This window comes from Sciurus carolinensis, chromosome 4 (genome assembly GCF_902686445.1).
Source record: "Sciurus carolinensis chromosome 4, mSciCar1.2, whole genome shotgun sequence".
Classification (NCBI taxonomy): domain Eukaryota; kingdom Metazoa; phylum Chordata; class Mammalia; order Rodentia; family Sciuridae; genus Sciurus; species Sciurus carolinensis.
The window spans coordinates 9,556,754-9,577,975 of NC_062216.1; the positions used below are offsets into that span (position 1 = coordinate 9,556,754).

The 21,222-nt window shown below is 38.5% G+C and overlaps 1 protein-coding gene across 3 annotated transcripts in view; it reads left to right on the forward strand.

Moving 5' to 3' along the window:
• Ints9 (integrator complex subunit 9) overlaps window positions 1-21,222 on the forward strand; it is a 105,561-nt gene that overhangs the window by 42,175 nt on the left and 42,164 nt on the right. For 2 of the 3 annotated variants that reach the window (XM_047550572.1, XM_047550573.1), the window contains exons 3-6: window positions 3,184-3,244; window positions 6,255-6,317; window positions 9,907-10,046; window positions 12,128-12,214. In XM_047550572.1, the coding sequence (XP_047406528.1) occupies window positions 3,184-3,244; window positions 6,255-6,317; window positions 9,907-10,046; window positions 12,128-12,214 (351 nt within the window). The remainder of the gene's footprint in view (window positions 1-3,183; window positions 3,245-6,254; window positions 6,318-9,906; window positions 10,047-12,127; window positions 12,215-21,222) is intronic. The other variant, XM_047550574.1, reaches the window with a different exon arrangement.

The following is a 21,222-nucleotide window of genomic DNA, read 5'->3' on the forward strand; positions in this document are numbered from 1 at the left end:
AATGAAATAGTGAATGCAAAGGTGCACTTGTTTTCAATCATGATATTTCTAATATCATCACCCATCATATTTTATTTAAAATAGACTTCTATAGAGAGCTGTTGCTGTGTTTATAAATTTTACACAAATTTTGTGATCATGAGAAACAAAACAGTAATTCCCTTCCCCTTTGGTAACTTAAAGTTTACTAACTCTTTGTGGTTTATTCATTAACTCATTGGAACACAGTAACCAGATATTTTCATGTCTGTAGTCAGCATCATCCTTTTGCCATTTGGTGGCATATTTTGTGACCCCTAATCTGAACTCCTCTGAAATTTGCAGACATGAGGCTCCAGAAGTTTCAGGTTTTGGTGCATTTCAGATTTTGGGATTTGGATGTTCAACCAGTAAAGTCTATGCAAACATTCCAAAATTCAGAATGCTCTGAAATCTGAAACACTTCTAGTCCCAAACATTTCAGATAAGGCATGCTCAACCTGTATGGTTGTAATGTGGCCATGCTTTCTTTTGAGCATTCAGACCCCTCTAGTAGCAAGGTCCCAAACCCAAAATGACTATACGGGTTTAATAGAAGGCTTTAATGTTAGGAAGAATGTTTATCAGTAGTTCAAACTACAATCCCTGAAATTTTTGCTTTTTAAGTTTGTTTTAATTAGTTATACATGACAGTAGAATACACTTTGATACATCATATGTAATGGAGTATAATTTCATTCTTCCTGTTATACGTGGTGAAGAATACCACCGGTCATATAGTTATATATGTACATGGGGTAATAATGTCTGATTCATTCTACTGTCCTTCCTATTCCCATGCCTCTCCCCTCCCTTCACTCTCCTCTACCTAATCTAAAGTAACTCTATTCTTCCCTAGTCACCCCCCATTTTGAATTAGCATCTGCATATCAGAGAAAACATTCAGCTTTTGGTTTTTTGGGATTGGCTTATTTCACTTAGTGTGGTATGCTCCAGCTCCATCCATTCACCAGCAAATGCCAGTTATTTTCTGTTCATCAGCATACTATTTCTAATCATTTGTCAAGAACAACTTACTGCATCTGTGGTCTGACTCTGTGTGTGTGTGTGTGTGTGTGTGTGTGTGTGTGTGTGTGTTGGGTGCAGAGGGAAGGAGAGAGAGATGAGAACAGACTATACTTTCTTTGGTCCTGGTCTCTTTGTAAAGAGGAATGAATGTTTACAGCCTTGTTTCAGAGAGTTAGTGTGCATGAATGAGAATGGTGACTGCATTGCCTTGTGATTACACTTTTATTAGAATGCCTGCTTTTTATTTATTAATTTTATTTATTTATTTACTTATTTATTTATTTTGGTGCTGGGGATTGAACCCAGGAGTGCTTAACAACTGAGCCACATCGCCAGCCCTTTTTTATTTTATTTTTTTATTTAGAGACAGGATCTTGCTGTGTTGCAAAGTGCATCAATAAGTTGTTGAGGCTGGCTTTGAATTTGTGATCCTCTTGCTTCAGCCTCCCAAGCCTCTAAGATTACAGGCATTCGCCACCACACCCAATAGAATGCCTGCTTTTTAAATCTGATCTGATAGGAAATATATTTTTCAAGAAATAAGACATTTACAAGTAACAACACCCTTGACTATAAAATGAGATGTGAATTATGAAAGGTAATGGTAATACAATGTTTCTGAGAGATTAGAGCAGAAAAGTCCCAGAATTTTCCCAGAAGAAAGACATGTATCAGATATTATTTACACCAAGCAAATTTGATTCCCCCAATAGTGATTTTTATTCTCAAGTATGAAATTTGAAATTCTCACTTTTAGATTAATAAAGGCAAAATGTAAACAGTTAGGTAAAAAGTATATGAGAGTTCATTGTACTTACTGTCTTGCAACTTTTTTGTAAGTTTGGGATTAATGTCAAAATTAGAAGTCATTCCCAAAATTCTCAATTTTTTCCCTTAAATTAAATGTGCATATATTTTATTCAGATTATATTTTATTTGTTTGGGACTTACAGTATTGGGCTCGAACCCAAGGCCTGCAACTTGCTGGGCAAGTGCCTTACCACTGAGTGATATCCCTAGCCCTTTTTAAAATTTTTTATATTTTGAGACAGTCTCCCCAGGTTGCCCAGTCTGGCCTGAAATTTAGGATCCTCCTGCCTCACGCTAACAAGTAGTGGGAATTATAGACATGAGGCAGCACCATGTCCTGCCTTTATTCAGATTTTTAATCTTTACTAGAAGATTGAAAAATATTCGCATATCTATGTTTTTGCTTGATTATGAAATCAGAATTTGATAAGATTATTTTGAAGAGAGAGTGAAAGACTGCAAATATTTGGTTTCTAATGAGAGCCCTTTTACTCTCACACCCTTACTTTGCCCTTGATTTTCATTTCAGACGTTAACCTTGAGGTGAAGAGCAGAAAGCCTTTCACCGTCCTACTCATACTCCTGGTGTGCTTTTTCTTAACACATTTCTTTGGTCATTAAGTTTTTTACTTTATCATAATATTGTTTTCTCTCCTGAATTATTGGCATTTTCAACTTAAGTATAATTCTTTGCACAACTGGTAGAACACAGTTTACTAGAAGTAAATGACTTTTTAATTCAGGCTTTTTAATATATTTACATGAAGTTAATCTTGCCTTCTAGGAACTATTCACCCAGGTGAATAGTGTTCAAGCTGTCATTTTATCAGGCTTGGGAAAACTAGCTTCATTTTCTGTAATTGGAAACTGAAGCCACAGGTGACAAGTGACTAATCCACTTGTCAGCATTAAATCCAGAGTGTGGATTTGACTACAATCCATTTCCATATTCAGTAACCTATGCCTGCCTTCTCATATGTACTGTGATGCTGCCCAATCGCCTTCCACTCAGGATTGTCATTAAACACAACAAGACAAGGTAAAGTTGGGGCAATAATTGAAAAATTACCAAGCACTTTAATGCCTCATTTGTCTTTATTTTTCTGCATATCATTCTTTTTAATTTTCCTAATTTTGTAGTAAACTATTTGACCTCTAATAGACTATTGCCACATAATTCTTAATGGTTATTTCTCATATTTTTGTTTGGGTGAGCATTGCTGCCAGTAATTTCAAACTGTTTTTAATTTTATGGAAACAGTATAGTCACCATAAAATCACTGAAGATTATATTCTACTTAGGATAATTTAATTTTTGTTTTGCAGTCCCAGGCTGTCTAATCTTCCTGGCTGGTCCCTGAAGGATGGAAATGCTTTCTTGGACAAGGTAATGTCCAAGACAGAAATCTGAAACCTGTCTGCACCCAGTGGAAAACCATCTTATCTTACCTGAGCCCACCTGTCCTAATGTGACTTATAGGGTCCTTTTCAATTTTCTTGTGTATTCTCCCACAAAATAACCCACAAGCCACACTAAGGTCTGTACTACTTGGTAATTATTGTTTTTAAATGCTTTTTAAAGAAATCGCAGGTCTGGGTTTGTAGTTCAGTAGTAGAATGCTTGCCTTGCATGCATGAGGCACTGAGTTCAATCCTCAGTACTGCATTAATAAATAAAGATATTGTATCCATCTACAACTAAAAACAAAAATTAAAAAAAAGAAGAAATCTCAGTGTTCAGCTTTAGATCAAATTTGTGCATATGTAAAATTCTAAGTACTGCTGCTACATCTCAGCAACAGGAGGATGGCAAGTTCAAAGCCAGCCTCAACAATTTAGCAGCTTAGACCCTGTCTCAAAATAAAAACTAAATGGGGATATGGCTCAGTGGTAAAACATTCCAGGTTCAATTCCTGGTACCCAAAAAAAAAAGTACTACTGCTGCAGATTCTTTTTTTGGGGCGGCGGGGGGGTGCTAGGGATTGAACCCAGGGCCTTGTGCTTACAAGGCAAGTTAAAGTTAAGTGTAAAGCTTTTTAACTTGCCTTTCTTGTTCCTCTAAGTCATTTTTCCTCTTGTAATTTTATAATTGAAAAACTGAATGACTTTAAGATCTTTAACATGATTCATCTGAATAGTCTTATAACAGATGTTAAGTAATAAGTTCCTTTTTTGCAGAATTAATTCCTATAATTGCACTCCCCCACCCCAAGTATAAGTCAGTGCATAATTTGAAACCAGATTTCTCTTATGGCTAACTATAAAATTATGTGACATTCAGAAACTTGTGTACCCGATTCCAGCCTGAGTCTCCTACTAGCTATAAATTATTGTTCCCTGAAAAATGCTCAGAAGCATCCCATTACCACTGCATAGTGAGCAAAATGACTTGCATGTGTGTGTGGAGTATTTCATTAAAATGGAGTGATGAATAAAATACAGTGACATTGTAAGTGTTTGGAATGGCAAATATGCTTCTGCAGGCCAGGAAGGATGAGTGCCTCCGAGCAGACATGTCCTGATCCAATGCGTTTGGGGGAGGAAGATTGCATGGCCAGTTTAAGGTCAGCAGAGCTTTGAAATTTCCCATGGTTTGTCTTTAATCATTTTCAACCTCATCCTAAGAGAATTGGGAGTCTTCTCCCATTAAACATAATTGCTTATTTGTTTTTAACTGGCAGGTACATTGTAATTAAGAACTGCTTTGGACTCAGCCTGTCACTAGTTAAATGGTACTCATAGGAGCAGAAACAGTAGACAAAGGGAAGTAGTATCTAGTATGAGATTTGTAAAATTTGGAAGGATAGTAATATAATTAATACCCTATTTCAGATAAAGATTTAGAATAAAATCATCATTCAGACTCTGGTATATAAATTTAGATACTAAATTTGTATTTGAAAATGTAGAAATATATGTTCTGTAACTAATGATAACACAAAGGAATGAAACTATTAAGTATTTTTTCCTTCTGGAAAGAGCAAAGGGTACTGTCGGCCAAATTCTTCCTGGTTTTGTTGTAAAGTCATAGATTACTTTAACCTTGAGATACAGAAAAATCTGCCATAGACTTGTTTAAAGTGTCACTGAGGGAAGAAAACTCTATTGGAGGCATGGTAGCAGACCCTGTTGGTGGCCATCTATATCCCTCAAGCCTTTCCATTTCAGTGTGTTCTGGCATAATTCCAGCTGCCAGGATCCATGTGACTTTGCCTGATAATTTTTTTTCTAAAACTGCACATTATACAGGAGTTGGTAAATACATAACACTGAGATATATGTTTTATACCGTTTCTCAAAGTTTCCCCTGAGAATAAGTTCTAGTTTCCCTAAGTGGAAATGTGACTCAGTGACATCCATTATCAGCCACCGTTCTTCCTGTTGATCACTTCGTCGTTTATATGGGAGGTACTGGAAAAATAGCAACTGCATTTACACTACTTGTTCTCCATTCCTTTTCTCAGGGTTGGCCTTTGGAAGAATTCACACTGTTTCACAGGCAGTGTGATTGTCATGGGTTCATTGGGAAGTTATATTTATTCCTTCATGTGTATACTTCTTTCTTTTTGAATAAATACATTTAGTTTATAATCCCAAATAAAGTATATATTCTACAGGGGCAAGCATTACATTCATACTTTTTCCCTACCTTTGAGCTTCCTGCCTTATTTGCCCCTTTTCCCCCAACCCTTGGTAAGTGGAGAAAGGGCTCAGTAATTTGTCTAGGGCCATGACTTCTAACCTGATTGCACAACAGAATCACTGGGTGCTTGTCATAAATATAGATTCCATGTCCTTATCCCCAGTTTCTGATTCCTTAGATCTTAGATAGGGCCCGGGGAGTTTTCATTTTATATGTGTCTCCAGATAACTCTAATGTTGCTGGTTTGGACTTCTTAACTATTGAAAACCACTGAATCAGAGTAATAGAAGCAGCATGCATTCCTGCCTGGCCTCCTTATTATTTTTTATTATTATTTTTTAACTTTTTGGTACCAGGGATTGAACTCAGGGGCCCTTGACCACTGAACCACATCCCCAGCCCTTTTATAGAAACAGGGTCTCACCGAGTTGCTTAGTGCCTTGCTTTTGCTGAGGCTGGCTTTCAACTCGTGATCCTCCTGTGTAGGCCTCCAAACCTGCTGGGGTTACAGGTGTGTGCCACCTTACCCAGCTGCCCAACTTCCTTGAAGAGGCATCAAGGAGTGTGCATTGGAATCCTGAGTCTGCCACCAAGCAGTATTTTTGCCCTCAATAAGACTTTTGACCTACTTCATAACTAAACAGGGAACAGTTAGTCTAAATAACTTCCCACCTTCACAGTTTGGTTGGAGATGTTATTTCTTTGGTACTGTATTAGAAGTCTCTTACTAGTATTTCCTCCTCATCTCTTCTAGGAGCTGAAGGAGTGCTCAGGTCATGTATTTGTGGATTCTGTGCCTGAATTCTGTTTACCAGAGGTAAGATGAAAAGGAATCTTAATATAGAAACAGTGCATCATGTAATCTCTCCCAGTGAAGTCAAGACATAGTTTAAGGGCCTTAGCTTTCTGTTTTCAAATTGAAATGAATCTCTTTTTCCCAGCATATTTTTATAAGCTAAAATATTATTTAGGAGCTTTTTATATTATCTATAAGTCTTTTAAGTCACTGTCTTCTTCCTATTTATAACTCTCTTCTATACTCCCTCACTAATTCTTTTATGGCATAGTTTTGAATAAGGTAAGGAATTAACTCAAGCTTTTTGGTTTTGTAATTGTAATACCTTTGTGCTTAGATTACCCTACTTTTCATAGTCTTGCTTACAGTGGGTAATTGAGCATTGCTGTTATTCAACCAATGCCAGAAAACTATAAAAATTCTTACTGACCTAAAATATATTGAATATTGTTTGAAATTCATGAATTCTGAACTGAGTAATGGATATGTAATGCTTACATATTATTATCACAGTGAGACTTGTTAGGGTTTGGGACCAGTTGCACCCTTTCAAAGGAAACTAAGACAGTTTCCTTTAGTTCTAGAGGTAACTAATCTCAGCCTGACAGGGCTGATCCCTAGAGAAGTGTTCATGGAGTTTTCAATGGGTAGATGAACTGTAGGGAAGCCAGTGGTTTCCCCAGGGTTCCTGAGGAAATCCGTGAGAAGCTGTCACCCTTTTATTTCCACGTGCCCAGTGAGTTACAGTGCCTGTGGAAAGCACGTTCACACTTCAGGCCAAAGAGAAAAGACAATGTGAAGTGCAGCTTCCCTGATTTTATCCTTTCTTCCTCCCATTCGTTCCATTTTTACATTTGTTTGATCCCTATGGATAAACTTTTTTCTCTTTTTGAAGTATGTGTGCACACACACCTTTGGGGTTACCAGAATGAAAGAGAAAGAAAAAGAGGACAAGATAATAGAAGGTAACAGGTAAGGGAGGAAGCTTGAGCTATACTGTTAAGAGTAAAGGTGAAGCAGACAATTAAGAATCCTGGACTGGGGAGATGGCTCAGTTGGTAGAGTGTTTGCCTTGCAAGCAGAAGGCCCTGGGTTCAATCCCCAGCACTGGGGAAAAAGAAAAAAAAAAATCCTGAACCCTCCATTACTGCTGTTAAAATCTTTTTGTCATTTGTTTGTCGCTTAAGGAATTGGTGTGGTCGAACAGTTCCCCATCTGTTCAGATATTCCTGATCCCAGGTACTACATTTATTTTCAGCATACCACAGATGACCTTGATTACTGCAGCCTTCAGTTTACGGACAATGTAGAACATTTGAATTGATGCTGCTAGGACTTTCTGACTTGCCCCACAGAATACTCAACTTCTAAATTAGATGGTTACCATTGCACAGTTCACCTTTGCCAAGCCAAAGCGATACTGATATAGTTAGGGATTTAAAGTCATATAATGCTTTTCAAGCAAAATTATGTGGCGCAGATGAGTAATAGTCACTATTTTAAGGTAGTGCCAGGCCATAGTAGGATTGGGTGAAAATAGGAATGTGGTAGATGGAGGCGAGAGGCACTGACTACAGTTTGGTCTTTCTGGCTTGTGGGTCAGTCCAGCAGACCCGAGCCCAGTCCTCATGAAGTTAATAATCTAGTGCAGCCACCTTAAACAATCTTTGTATCCCCAAAGTCGATCTCACAGACTGTGTTATGGTCTAGTGCAGTGTAGGAAGTAACCAACAAATTATGATTAATTTTTCAGTTTATAGAACCCCAAATGTTTGTACACAACAGTTCTAAGGTTAAAATAATTTTTGTTGGGTTCTGTTGATTTGAAAGTATGGAAATAAATATATAAATAGAATACATAAACTTGGTTTGGATGGTAAATTCATTTCTTGGGGAAAATGGCTAGGGAAGCCTGGATTCTTGATATATACATATATATTATATATGAACACACCCAATAAATACATATTTTTTTCTTCTAACTATCCTCACCAAATTTCTCATGGTTCTAGACTCTGGGCTGATTTTTTTAATATTAAAGAAAAATTTTGAGGTTCTTTTTACCCAGTTGCTACGTGTATAAGGGAAGGTAATGATGCTTTTGAGCTTTATTGTTGTTTCAGCTGTCATTCCTGTCATTTGTCTTCTTCATTTGCCACTCTGATGCTGTCTTAATTTCCTTACTTGTTCAGAAATAATTCCAAAGAGTAGTGCAGAAGAGAACCAGCGGGGTATTATGTGATCCTTCGTCAAGAGGATGTTGTCTTGCAGGTGCAGTGCACAGTGTGGAGTTCTGGGTGATACTCCTTGGCTGCCATTGTCATTAGCATGTTATTCACATAAATGCCATTGCCCTAGCCTTGAGGCGCATTTGACCTTCTACTCACTTGCTGTCCTCAGGAGCCTGTGATGCCTCAGCAGCTTTATTAAATTAACTTATTTTATATGTAAAGTCATTCAACCAGAAAATACCCATAGCCAAAATGGCACACTGCCTCTTATCATTTGCTTATGTCATGGATATCTTTGTTCTTTCTCCTTTGTGGGGGACATATTAGTTCAACAACCTGTTCTCCTGACTGAAGCACATCCATAGACGTGGCTGTGCTTGTCCTTGGTGGATCGTTTGGTTTCCAGGGCAACATGATGATGTCTCAAGCCACAACACCTCACTTTCCCCCCAGCTGGTGCTCCTTACAGAGAAGGATCCCTTCCACATGAGTGCTTTAAGGCCCGCCTTGGATGGGAGGGGACAGTCAGAGGACAAGGTGCTGCTCTGAGGTACCATTGTACAGGGTCCTGTCACAAGAGAGGTACGCCTAAGTACTGTGGCAGTTCTGAGGAACAAGTGGGTTCTTTGATCCAGGCACATCAGGACAGCCAATTGGAAGAAGAGAACTGAGTCTCAACAAGTAGGACTTGAATTTATGGGAGAAAAATTCCTTCTGTTATAAGAGTATCTTTAAAATTTACCTAACTTGGATAGCGTTTTCCCTCACCTGCTGTTCCTTCTTGTTTCATGTAACCTTAATAATGGACTTAAAGGGCAGATTTGGGGTAAAGATTAGGATAGAATGTGAGAATTAGGATAGAATTCTTTGAATGACTGCTGCCTGTTTTTTTTTTTTTTTTTTCCTCCCCTGTGTATAGAACTAGTGGTCAAAGTTGCCTCCAAAAACAAAAGCCAGTTGTCTCTGCATTTGACTTTTGAAGAGCAGATTTCTGCTTGTTTCCCTGTTTCCCATTACCTGTAGCAATGGTGCACTAATTTCCAATTAGCCCTTAGAGCTTATACTATGCTCCCTCTGCTTCAGGTTACCTGATTTCACTTGCCATAGCTACTAGAGTGTCTCGTCATGTATCCCCAGAACTTTGTTCTGGTAAAATGGTGTTGCTGGGGACTGACTGCATTCCCATTGTTAGCTGTCCTGTAATGCTGCTTAATGTAGTATTAGGAAACAGCCTACAATGAGAGAACAGAAATTTTGCAGGAAAGACCTCATTATTCTAAAGTACAAAAAGTACTCTGCATTCTGACAGCATCATTTTTCAGTCACATCATGTTGATCTATGTGTCCTGCATAGATACCTATCATCCCTTCCTTTTCAGACTGAGCTAATAGACCTGTCTACAGTAGATGTGATTCTCATCTCAAACTATCACTGCATGATGGCGCTGCCCTACATCACTGAGCACACCGGATTCACAGGCACAGTGTATGCCACAGAACCCACTGTTCAGATCGGCAGGTGAGAGCGTTATTCTTATCCCCTTGGGTATGCTGCAGAACTCCTCTCAGTGATGACTGGGCAGTGGAGTGTGGTGCCAAAACTGACTGTTACTTCCTTCTGAGCAACTCGCCGAAGAACAGGAAGGAGTGGGCAACTTGGAAGTGCCTAGAGAATGATGCTGTGGGTAGTCCTGCTAGTGTGTTGTGTTTTTAGGTTTTGGTTTTATGTTGGTTTGGCTTCTGTTATTTTGTTTTGTTTCTGTTTTCCATAAACTGGAAGTTCGAGAAGATAGCTCCTTGCAGATGAACTGATCAGGAGAGGTAGTGTTTAGGACAATGCCACAAAGATGCAAGGCAAAGAAAGAACTTCAGAGGAAGGAACTTTAGCACATTTAAATAAAGAAAGCAAAGAAATTTTATTGTTTTGCTTTCAAAATATTCCCCTTTTATGGTTTATTGCAGATTAAAAATAGAGACAGCTTAAAGAAAATGGGATAAATAAGTAATTAGTTGGTTAAAATGTTCCTGCTGGTGACAGAGTGAAACAGCACTGTACAGTCTTCCTTTGATTTCAAGTGAACTCCATTGTCCCTCTCTCACCCACTGGGCCTTGACTGTATTGGGTAGTTGCTGCAAGTAACCATAGTACCATTTAATAAGAAAAAAAAAAAAAAACTTGTCAAGAAAATTACCCCAGAAAAGAATCTCTGTTTTGAAATAAATTAACAATATTGATATAAAACTGTCATGACCCAAAATATCAAATTTAGAGGTGATATAGTTTCTTAGGTTATAGTGTCCTGCAGATGTTCAGCAATATGAAATGATTGGAAATGAAACAGTCTTTGTGTGTGAAACTACATTGTCTGCAGTATGTACAGAAAACCGTAAGGGATCCAAGGAGGGGCCAATATATAGGAAGGTAAACCTCAGCGATGAATAAGTTTCAATGAGAGGAAAAGCAAAAAATGTTAGTCTAATATGAAGAAGTTAAAATGTGAGGATGACTACCTCAGAGTATTCTTATGAAAGTTCAACCAGAATAACGATCCTGAGTCCTAGATGTTGGGGTGCTGGAACTAATACTGCTCCTTCAAGATAGAAGGAGGAGTGGGTGCCATGATGCACACCTGCAATTCCAGCTACTTAGGAGGCTGAGGCAGGAGGATTGCAAGTTGGAGGTCAGACTCAGCAATTGGTCAAGACCCTGCCTCAGAATTTAAAAAGGGACTGGGACTGTAAATTATGGTAGAGTGCTCCTGGGTTTAATCTCCAGTACTGGGAAGGGAATAGGGGGGAGAAGGAGATAATATTAGGATTAAGTAAATAAATGGAAGTGAGATGAAGTTGTTTAACTTTCAGGTGCTAATAAATTTCTCTGTTGATTTGGAAGAGATTTAAGTCAATATGGATCTATGTTAGGTTATGAACCAAGGACTCAAGATGTTAATAGTGTGTTTATAGCTTTTTCGTGATCCTCTAGCCCTTAAGAACAGTTCTCTGCCGTGAATCCCTAGCTTGATTCAGTTAAATGTAGCATTCCTTAGTTTCTGTTGACTACAGTTCTACGGTATTCCATCTCCTGATCTCAGAGAGATCTATCCTTTTCCTGATCCTTTAGTTGAATTTTGAGGACTTAGTCCTTGGACTGTTGTACCAGTGGAATCTTGCTGATTTTTGAAATACATGTCAAGTTCATTTATCTGCTTAAAATCTCCATTTGGTATTGTCATTTTTAAAAAGTGATTTTGCCCCTGCTGCTGCTAAGATGAGTAGTTCATAGTAATTTTCCTTCTTATTTAGTAATATAGTGGCAGGAATCTTATAATTAGTTTTAAAAAGCTTGTATACATCTGTGTTTAGAGAGAAACATATCAGACTTGATTTAAAGGTGGATTAAATCACTTAAATTCATAATTTTTGACATTTTTTGGTGAGAAAGCTGCATTTTTTATTTAACCATATAAAATGACACCCAATCTTATTTGAACAGAGAGGATGATAAAGTAGGATAGGGTGGGTGGACAAGTCCATTTCTTCTGTTTAGTGTTAGATCAAGGTGTTTATCTAATCTTTTTCACCCATTTTGTTTAAACTCAGGCTTCTTATGGAAGAACTGGTGAATTTCATTGAAAGAGTGCCAAAGGCTCAGTCTGCCTCCTTGTGGAAGAATAAGGACATACAACGGTGAGGACTTCCTGTGGACTGTAGAGCCCTCTGCTTTGCCAAGTTGTTTCATTTGCTTAGTCATTATGCTTAAGCATTGATCACATTAGAATTAAAGATTCTTCATATTACATGAAAGGATTACATTTGATTTAGCTTATAACACCCTGTGCTGGATATGGGAGTGTTAAGGAACCTTGGACTCTCTCTTTGAGGTATTCAGGCTTAATGCAAAATTAGATGTTTTAACAGGTCAGTTAAAATCTTGCAGTCCTACTGTTGGCACTTAGAAAATGAGGAACTCTTGCTGCGTAAGGAAGCTGAGGGCATTCCTTAGGGAATGAAAATTAAGGTGGATTTGGAGAAGGATAAAAGGAATTTACCAGATTAAAAAGAAGGTTTAGAAGGGCCCAGGCACGGTGCCATGGGACAGAGTGTCTTCAGAGGACATTGGGAAGTTCAGTGTGGATTAGGACTGGTGGAGAGGTGAAAAATGAAAGTAGAGAGGGGAGGCTAGAGGGAGGTAGTACAGGTTCTTATGTGAGACCTGAATTTTACGTCGTTGAGAATGTGTGGTTTACCAGTACAGGTTTTTAAGGAGAATGACGTGACCAGTTTATTTTGGGGAAAGGAACTCTGGAAGCAGCATGGAGGGTGGGAGGGAATGCAGAGGTTGGGGAAAGGAGACCAGCAGTGGGACAGTTTCAGAAAGCCAGGGAGGTGACAGAGACCTGAACTAAGGTAGTAACTAGAAGCATGAAGAGGAATACTCAAGCTTCAAAGAAGCTTATGAAGTAGGATTGAAAAGAAGTGTAAAGGAGGCTGCAAAGCAGTGACTAGGGAGGTAAGAGGAAAACTAAGTGGTGTCAGATCTACAGAAATGCCAAGTAAAATGGTGATAAAGCCCTTGTCTGTGGAGATGGGGAAGTCATTGACAATCCCAGTGGATGTAGTTGCGTTGGAGTGCTGGAACCAGAAACCAGATTATAAAAGGTGAAGTAAATAAAAATACCATGGGTGGTCAAGAAGGCAGCTTTTTATCTTAACATACTGGACTTTCTCTAACCCCAGCAACTGCCCACTTCACCTCCCTACCTATCCCACAGCAGACCCAGCCTTCTGGTCCAAACATCAAGAGCCTGGGGTTAAAACTAGTCTTTGGACTTCCTGGGTAGTTCATGTTCCACACACTCCTACCCAAGCCCACTTTTTTCTAGCTATCGTGTTTACTCCTACCCTCTAGATCAGTGATACTGGTAGCCATCTGCTAATCTCAACCTTAGAATGTTTCAGTTCTGGCCACTCTCCTTTCTATAAGACTATGCATACGTAGCTAGAAAAATATGCTTTGTTTTTCTGTTGGGTCTTTTCAGAGTTTGAGCATGAGTCTCATTTATGCATTTCTTTGTACGTATGTTAACTTATTTAATTTAAGCAGCACTCGTGTGCCAGATACTACTCTGTTATTTGTTTGATCCTTTAGCAACTCTGTGAGGTGAGTGATGGTGTTACTGCCATTCTGCAGAAGATACACATGGCACAGAGAGTTTCAGTAACTTGTTCAAGGTCACCCCACCTGTATGCGGCAAGAGCCAGGTTCTCACCTGTGCCTGCAAAGTCCACACTTTTTTTTTCTTTTTTTTTTTTTTGGTGCTGGGGCTCGAACCCAGGGCCCTGTGCTTGTAAGGCAAGCACTTTACCAACTGAGCTATATCCCCAGCCCCAGAGTCCACACTTCTGATACACACTTTGTGTACATGTACTGACTCTGACCTTGTGGATGTGATCCCTATCTGCTGTGGGTGGAGGAATAAATATGTTTTCTCCCTTGTTTTCTGATTCTCCTTTGTGTTTCCTTCTGTAGGGATGTTGTCTGAGTTTCTTTACCTTGGCTGAATGGCTTCCTTAATCTGACAGCTCTCCCAGCCAGTCCAGGGACCCTCCCCTCCTTCCATGGCATTCTCATTCTCAGTTCCCTTTTCCATCACCCCTCACTGTGCCACCGTCCTTCCCTCTTTCCTTTCTGTTTTCCTTGGCACACACATAAGACCCCATTTCTGTACATCTCCCTTCTTAGAAATCTCAGGACTTTTGTTTTCTTCCCTCATAGAACACATATGCTTTGGCTTCCCTTACTTCCTCCTTTTAAGTCTATGCCCTTTATAGTATTCAGCTGCAAATAGTTTTGGCACACCAGAAATGGTATTCAGAGGTCAGTATTTCCTGATTTCCCAAACCTTGGGCCAAATCTCAGGTCCAAAGTCCTTATTTGCCTCTTCTTCTGTGACCTTGGGCAAAGTCCTTGGCAGTTTTCCTTTGCTTCTCATTCTTTGTAAAATGTAAGAAAATAACTTACTCACCAAAGAAATGTCATCATGTATTAGGGAGAATGTGAATGGAATTTAAAGGAGAAGAGAGCTACGGTGGGGTCCTGAAAGGTCTCATAAAATGTTTAGATAATCTCCCTTTTAAAAGAAGATGTTAATTAAAATAAAACCTTGAAATTTCACATCTTGCCACCTGATGGGCAAAAATTAGAAACCACAAGCTAAATTGGTAGAGTAGCAAGGAGAACAACATGCACTGTTGGAAAAGGCCATCTTTCATTTTGACCCTGGTCAGGTTTTACATTTTGACTTTTGAGCATGATATGAGACACAGTTATTGATAGAGAAAGGAGAGTCTAATTATCAGAAATATGCTGAGGTGTTAGATATACCAAGGAAGTTTTGTTCTTTGTTTTTTTTCTTCTGGATAAACTTGGCATAATATTAGAATTGACACAAAAGTTTGAACAGCTGTTTATTCTTTAATTGACATCTGAAAAAAGGGTTCTTTTGAATTTAACCTTGGGCCAGCATACTAAAATTGCTACTTAATTGGGGCAACAGTATGTTAAAAGACTCAGACCACCTTTAGGTTTCTCTCTCAGACCATTTGATATCTAGTGTCCCAAAGTACCATGGCATACTCATATGGAAAAAACAATTCTTGCAGTCTAGCTCACTGAAAAATTTTCCCAGGTAATGTAGACCTTGTCTCCTCTATACTTTTTCATCCTCCACCCCCAGAATTCCTGCTCACTTTCCCTGCTCAGTTGCTCTAAAGCAGAGGTCACAGATTGACATGCTGCAGGCTGGGAAGGTGTGAGGTGGGCTGGTGGGGACAGGACTGGTGACCACATCCTTTTCTAGGAGCAGCTGAGTACAGCTTCAGCTTATTGTGGTTTGGGAACATGAGACCATGACTGCCAAATCATTTTCTTCTTTTTTTTTAAGAGAAGTTCAAAATCTGGATGCACTACATGTGATTTTTAAAAATCTGTTAAAAATGTTGACTCATACATTAAAATAAAACCCTATATGTTTCAAGCAATCCTCTGTGAGCTGGTTTTAAGACTCAAGCCCCTAGTTTTTACTTGGACTTAAAACTTACTTAGGTACTCTCAAAGTAGATCTTGATCAAGTGCCTAAAATTAATGCATCTTAGTAGCTTAAGTTACTAATAAGACCATCAACTAAAGAAAACATATTAAAGTATTTCAAGCTCATTGGTCAAAAAAATCTGACAAATTCCCTTAAATCATTCCAAGTGGGTTTGAATTAGCATTTGATTTATTGTTAGTATATATACCAAAAAAACTATTACTCCTGCTTTTTGGCAGTTATATGACTTCCTGCCTCAGTTGACACTACTTCCTTGAGATTTATTTCAAATAAGTCAACCATCCTTCTTCCTAGTTTTGACACTATACTTTTCCTGAAAAGAAGATAGGTTTCGAAGGGAAGGAAAATCACTTGCAATATAATTTTTGACTCTCTGACTTACCAGTACTCACTTCAGAGTTTAAGTTTTGATGGGAAATTTTAAAACAAAATATTTCGGTTAAGAAAATTAATCAAGCCTCTAATATTTTACATAATGGTAGCATTTTTAATAAGATCAGAAATTCACAGTAATAATAAAAGTAAATCATTACAAGATATTGTTATAATCCTCTTGTAAGCATTAAGGAAATCCACTCATAAGCATTGAACTTAAAATGAAGATTCATATGTTATAGATTTTTTTAAATATATGCATATTAAAAATTGATGATTTAATATGACTGGGCGTGGTAGTACATGCCTGTAGTCCCAACAACTCTGGTGGGAGACTGAGTAGGATCACAAGTTCAAGGCCACCCTCAGCAAGTAAAGCACTTCTGGGTTAAATCTCCAGTACCCAAACACTGGTGGGAGCGGGTGGGGATTATCTTCTTCTGCTCTGACACTTCTTGGCTGTTTGTGGAGGAATTTATCAGGTCTAATTATATAATAGGAAGAAAAGTTTAGGGTATGGACTTAGAAGTCAAATAGACTGATGTTTAAATTTCAAATCTGCTCTTAGTAACTATAGCAATTTATTTCTTCTAGACTATTTTCTTGTTTACATAATAGAGATGATGTTAGCAACTTCATAGAGTTCTTGTAAGGACTAAATTGAATAGTGTTAGTGATGTCCTTAAGACAATATGAGGTATAGTGGTGCTCAGTAAATGCCAGAGTCCTTGTCCCCACGACCTCCTTTCAGGAACCAGAACACATCATCTGAGTCTCATTTTTCTGCAGACTCCACCTTTCCTGGTAAAAAAAAAAAGCAGAGTGGTCCACTGAACAAAAGGAATCTGTTTCTAGCCCCACTGTTGCTCTTCTTACCACTCTGAACCCCAGTCTCCTTTTCTGTGAAGTGTAATAATTGAATTAAATCATCTCCAAGTCTCCTTATGTTATAGTTTTAAGAGGTCCAAGGAAGAGGCTCCTTAAAGCAGGTTCTTTTAGAGTGGCAGCATTTGATGGAATCGTCACAGCTCATTCAGCCTTACGATCCCTGACACTGTCATTTCATTTCATTCAGAGTTGACTAGCCTGAGGGACCAATGCTAGCCAGACTTCCTGGATGTTGACTGACAAACAAAAACTTCCTTTAATTACTTAATGCTGAGACATCTGACTCAGAACTAGAGTGGTTCATCTCTCTAGGACTGTGTTCTGGTGAGCAAGTTTACTTAAGATATCAGATTGTGGATAAGATTCTTTTCCATAGACACAGAATTAAAGCAAAGGTAGTTTGCATACTCTCAAGAGTTGTTCCTGTCATGCATTAGTAGTCAAATCAAATGCCTTTGTGTTTTCTAGAGATAACTGTGGTCTAATGCAAAAATTAGAGATTATAATCTAGTTTCACAATATTGAGAAGTACTTGATATTGAGGCTCTGCTTTTGGTAAGGTCCATTAACACATCTGCCATGTCCTCATTCTCCTGCATTATGCAAAGTGCTGTTTTCTGTAATGAGGGAAGAACTTTTCTGCTCCTTGTAGTCTTTGTACTCTGCTCTTGTATTAATTTTGTTCATTCATTCATTTAACAAATACTTACAACTCAGTGTTTTACTTATCAATTTTTAAGTGATTCCTGCAGTCCTAAATCTTAAAACTTTTAACCAAAAGACATGCTGTTGTGCTGTTTGTTGTGCTGGCGGATGTAGGAAGAGCAGCAGAGCTTTGGCATGATGTCAGAATATTGGGAAACAGGTTTATTAGGCACTGGAGTGTGATAAGAAGAAAACAAAACATTGAAATCTTTTAGAAAGTACTTATGAAAAATTTAGACTATGAGAACTTGACTTTGATAAATTAGAAAGCCAGAAAAAAACAGAACTAGTTCCCTCTGGGTTTCCTTATCCTACTTCTCCTAAATCAGCCAATAATCCTAATGACTTTAATGGCTCTATAAATGCCTCTCTATAATTATGACCTCAAGCAAAAGACGAGTTTTAAGGAAAGCTAAGTTAGGATGTTAGGAGATAAAAGGAAACAATGACAAAGTAACTCAGTATCTAGAAGGAGTAGAAAGGATACTAGCAAAAGGATTTTTGAGCATAAATATTCAATTTTCAGAGGGCTAGGGATGTGACTCAGTAGTAAATCCCTTGCCTAGCAAGTGTGAGGCTCTGGGTTTGATCCCCAACACCACAAAAAAGAAAAAAAGAAAAAAAATTCAGAGTACCATAGACTTATTTGTTTGGTAACTCATAACTAACAAGTGCCTGGCATATGGTAAGTTTGTTTTTTTAAAAAAGCCCAAAAGCTTAACAACTGCAGGAGCTTATTGACAGATTCAGTACTAAGGGGTAAGGCTTGGGCTGGGCTTGGCAGGTTGGATAGGACTGAAATGAGGCAGAAGATCATTCTGAGACAAGGACACAGAATGAGCAAAACATAGCAACATGGCATGATTGAGAGGTTAAAAAAAAAAAAAGAATTAGAAGTTAAATCTTGGCGTTGCACAAGAGAATAGTGTTCTTTTGAAAAAGCCTGTAATACATTGTTGAATCCCTAATTTATGACTTTTTGGCTAACAAAAAAAAGAATTACCTAAATTGTTTGTGAGAATAGTCACCAAATATATGTGAAAAAGAAAACTTTATGTATTTCTAAGTACAGACAGGACAAATGACTAGTTTTAGATCTAAAAGGTATAAATATATGTAAGATGTCAGAGTAAGATCCCCAGAGAATTTAGTCACAAGGGTAAGAGAGGAAATTAGTACGCGCTGAGGGCAGGAGGTGTGCATTTACACATAGAATCAATTCACATACATTTATCCACACAGCCCTGTGTGTCTAGTTCTACATTTGTAGATTCAACCAACTGCCTATTAAAAATATTTGCTCCTGCACTGAGCTTTTTTTGTTTTTTTTTTTGGTCAGTACTCCTAAACACTATAATATAACAACTATTTGCATAACATTTACGTAGTATTAGACATTACAAATAACTAAAGATGATTTAAAGTATATGTGAAATACCGGGTACTGTGACAAACTTGTAGTCCCAGCTGCTCAGGCTGAGGCAGGATTACTTGAGTGCAGGAGTTCAGGGCCAGCCTGAGTTATATAGCAACACCCAGTCACCAAAAAAAAAAAAAAAAAAAAAAAAAAAAGTGTTTTTTAATAAGTATATAGGAAGATAGGCATGGGTTATATGCAAGAACTACTTTCTCTCCCTGCCCACCCACTATCTGTCCCCCAGTACTGGGGACTGAACCTAGGGGTTCTCTACCACGGAGCTACATCCCAGCCCTTTTTATTTTTTATTTTGAGACAGTGTTTCACCAAGTTGCCCAGGCTGACCTGAACTTACAGTCCTCCTACCACAGCCTCTGAGTCACTAGGATTACAGGCATGTGCCACTACACCCAGCTACATCATTTTTTATATAAGAAACTTGAGCATTCATAGATTTGGCTATCCACAGGGGCTTTCTAAAACCAATCTCATGGATTCTGCAGGTTGGCTGTATTTATATTTCTTAGTAGTGTGTGTGTGTATTTATTTGCTGTAGTTTGTGAGGAAGTTATTTTATCCTCAGTTTAAAAATATAGGAAGAAAAAGAGGTTAAGTCAAGTGCTGAATAGTGCAACTAAAAAAGCAAAAAAACATTAAATCAGATTTGAAAAACAGCCTTTTCCTAATAATACATAATTGGATAAAAATGATACATTACTATTTCAGAGGGTATTAGTAAAATTTTTTTAGAAAGGCATATTTAACAAGACTCTTCTTCAAACATTCTACTTAAACTGGTTATCAAGAAACATCTGTAGTGAATGTTTCTGGGTAAAGTAATAAATGCTTCCTTCAGTTTCACTAGAACTTAAGTTTATGCTTACTATACCACTTATCCTGAGGGGAAGATGGAAAAAGATCCACCCAGAAATATACCTGAATTTTTCACAAGTCTTTTACTTGGTTTAAACAAATTGTTTCCCAACCTGAAACACTGCAGTAATTTCTCTATCCGTAGATTCTGGAGTGTCGAGGACAACCAGGCTGTAGGCTTTTTCCATCTCCCTGCTTCCACTTTCCCTTACAAAGGCTCAGAGCGTTGCCAGCTTACTCCCTAGGCTGAATATCAGATCTTGGAAACATTAGAGTGACCAAATGCCTTATGCTGAGAAAGACCATTGCAGATCTTAGTCTGCCTAATTTTCACAGGACATTTTCCTGGGTGGGAAGTAGGGAGGGGAGAATATGCTTGAAGAGGCCATGGAGAGGACAGACCCAGCAAAAAGGAGTTTCATGTTTTGGGAAATGGCAGTACTGGTTGTCAAGTGCCATGTAAGAAAACTCAAAGAAGAGAAAGCCTTGTGTATGGCTTTAGTCATCCTCTTAGAGAGATGACTCAGTTGCAGCGACCTAGCAAAGCTGCATCACACTCACCTGAATGGAGAGATGTAGCTCCCTGCCCCCTAGCAGCTCCCACTGTAGTCTTCCAGATCTGGCATAAAGTCAAGAAATCTTGCTCCTACTCAGTCCAAAGCAAGATCTTCACCTTCACCCTTCTCCCTTGGAGGTCCAAGTCCCATGGCTCTCTGATCCTGACAATTTAAAAGAATTAAAGCAGGGTAGTAGGTTGGGTTCTTCCTCTAGATCCTCTAGAGCAGTGCCTGGCCACACAAGTTCAGAACCTTTGCTGTTCATTGAGGTAAATCATTCTGGGTTGAAATTTGCTGCAGTAGTGTGCACAGAGCTTATGCCTCTGGGGCTGCAGTGCCTGTAAGTGTTGAGGCAGGTTGACAACAAACCTTCATCAGCACCTCTTCTGCACCAGACCCTTTATATTCATTGGCAAAAAAGTTTCTTTGCAGAAAACTCTAAAAGGAAGATGAAATTCTCCCCCTTTTATAAATGGGCTCAGGTGAAGGGGTAACTCTGGGGTTTAATCAGGGCTTTCCTGGATATAAATCCTTGTTTTTCCGTCATTCCAGTGCCTCTGAGAGAAATCTCTCCTTCCTCAAAGCAGCAGGTACAGGGCTGCAAAGGAAGAGAGAAGCAGTAGCAGCACCCTGCCAATAGCCTCATTTAATCCCCTGCACTGTAACATGTGGGCCAGGCTCTTTCCCAAAGAGCACATGAGTGTGCCTTTGGCCTAGATGGTGTCACAAGATCTGAGAAAAAGGAATGAATGGTCTATGTTTTAAATA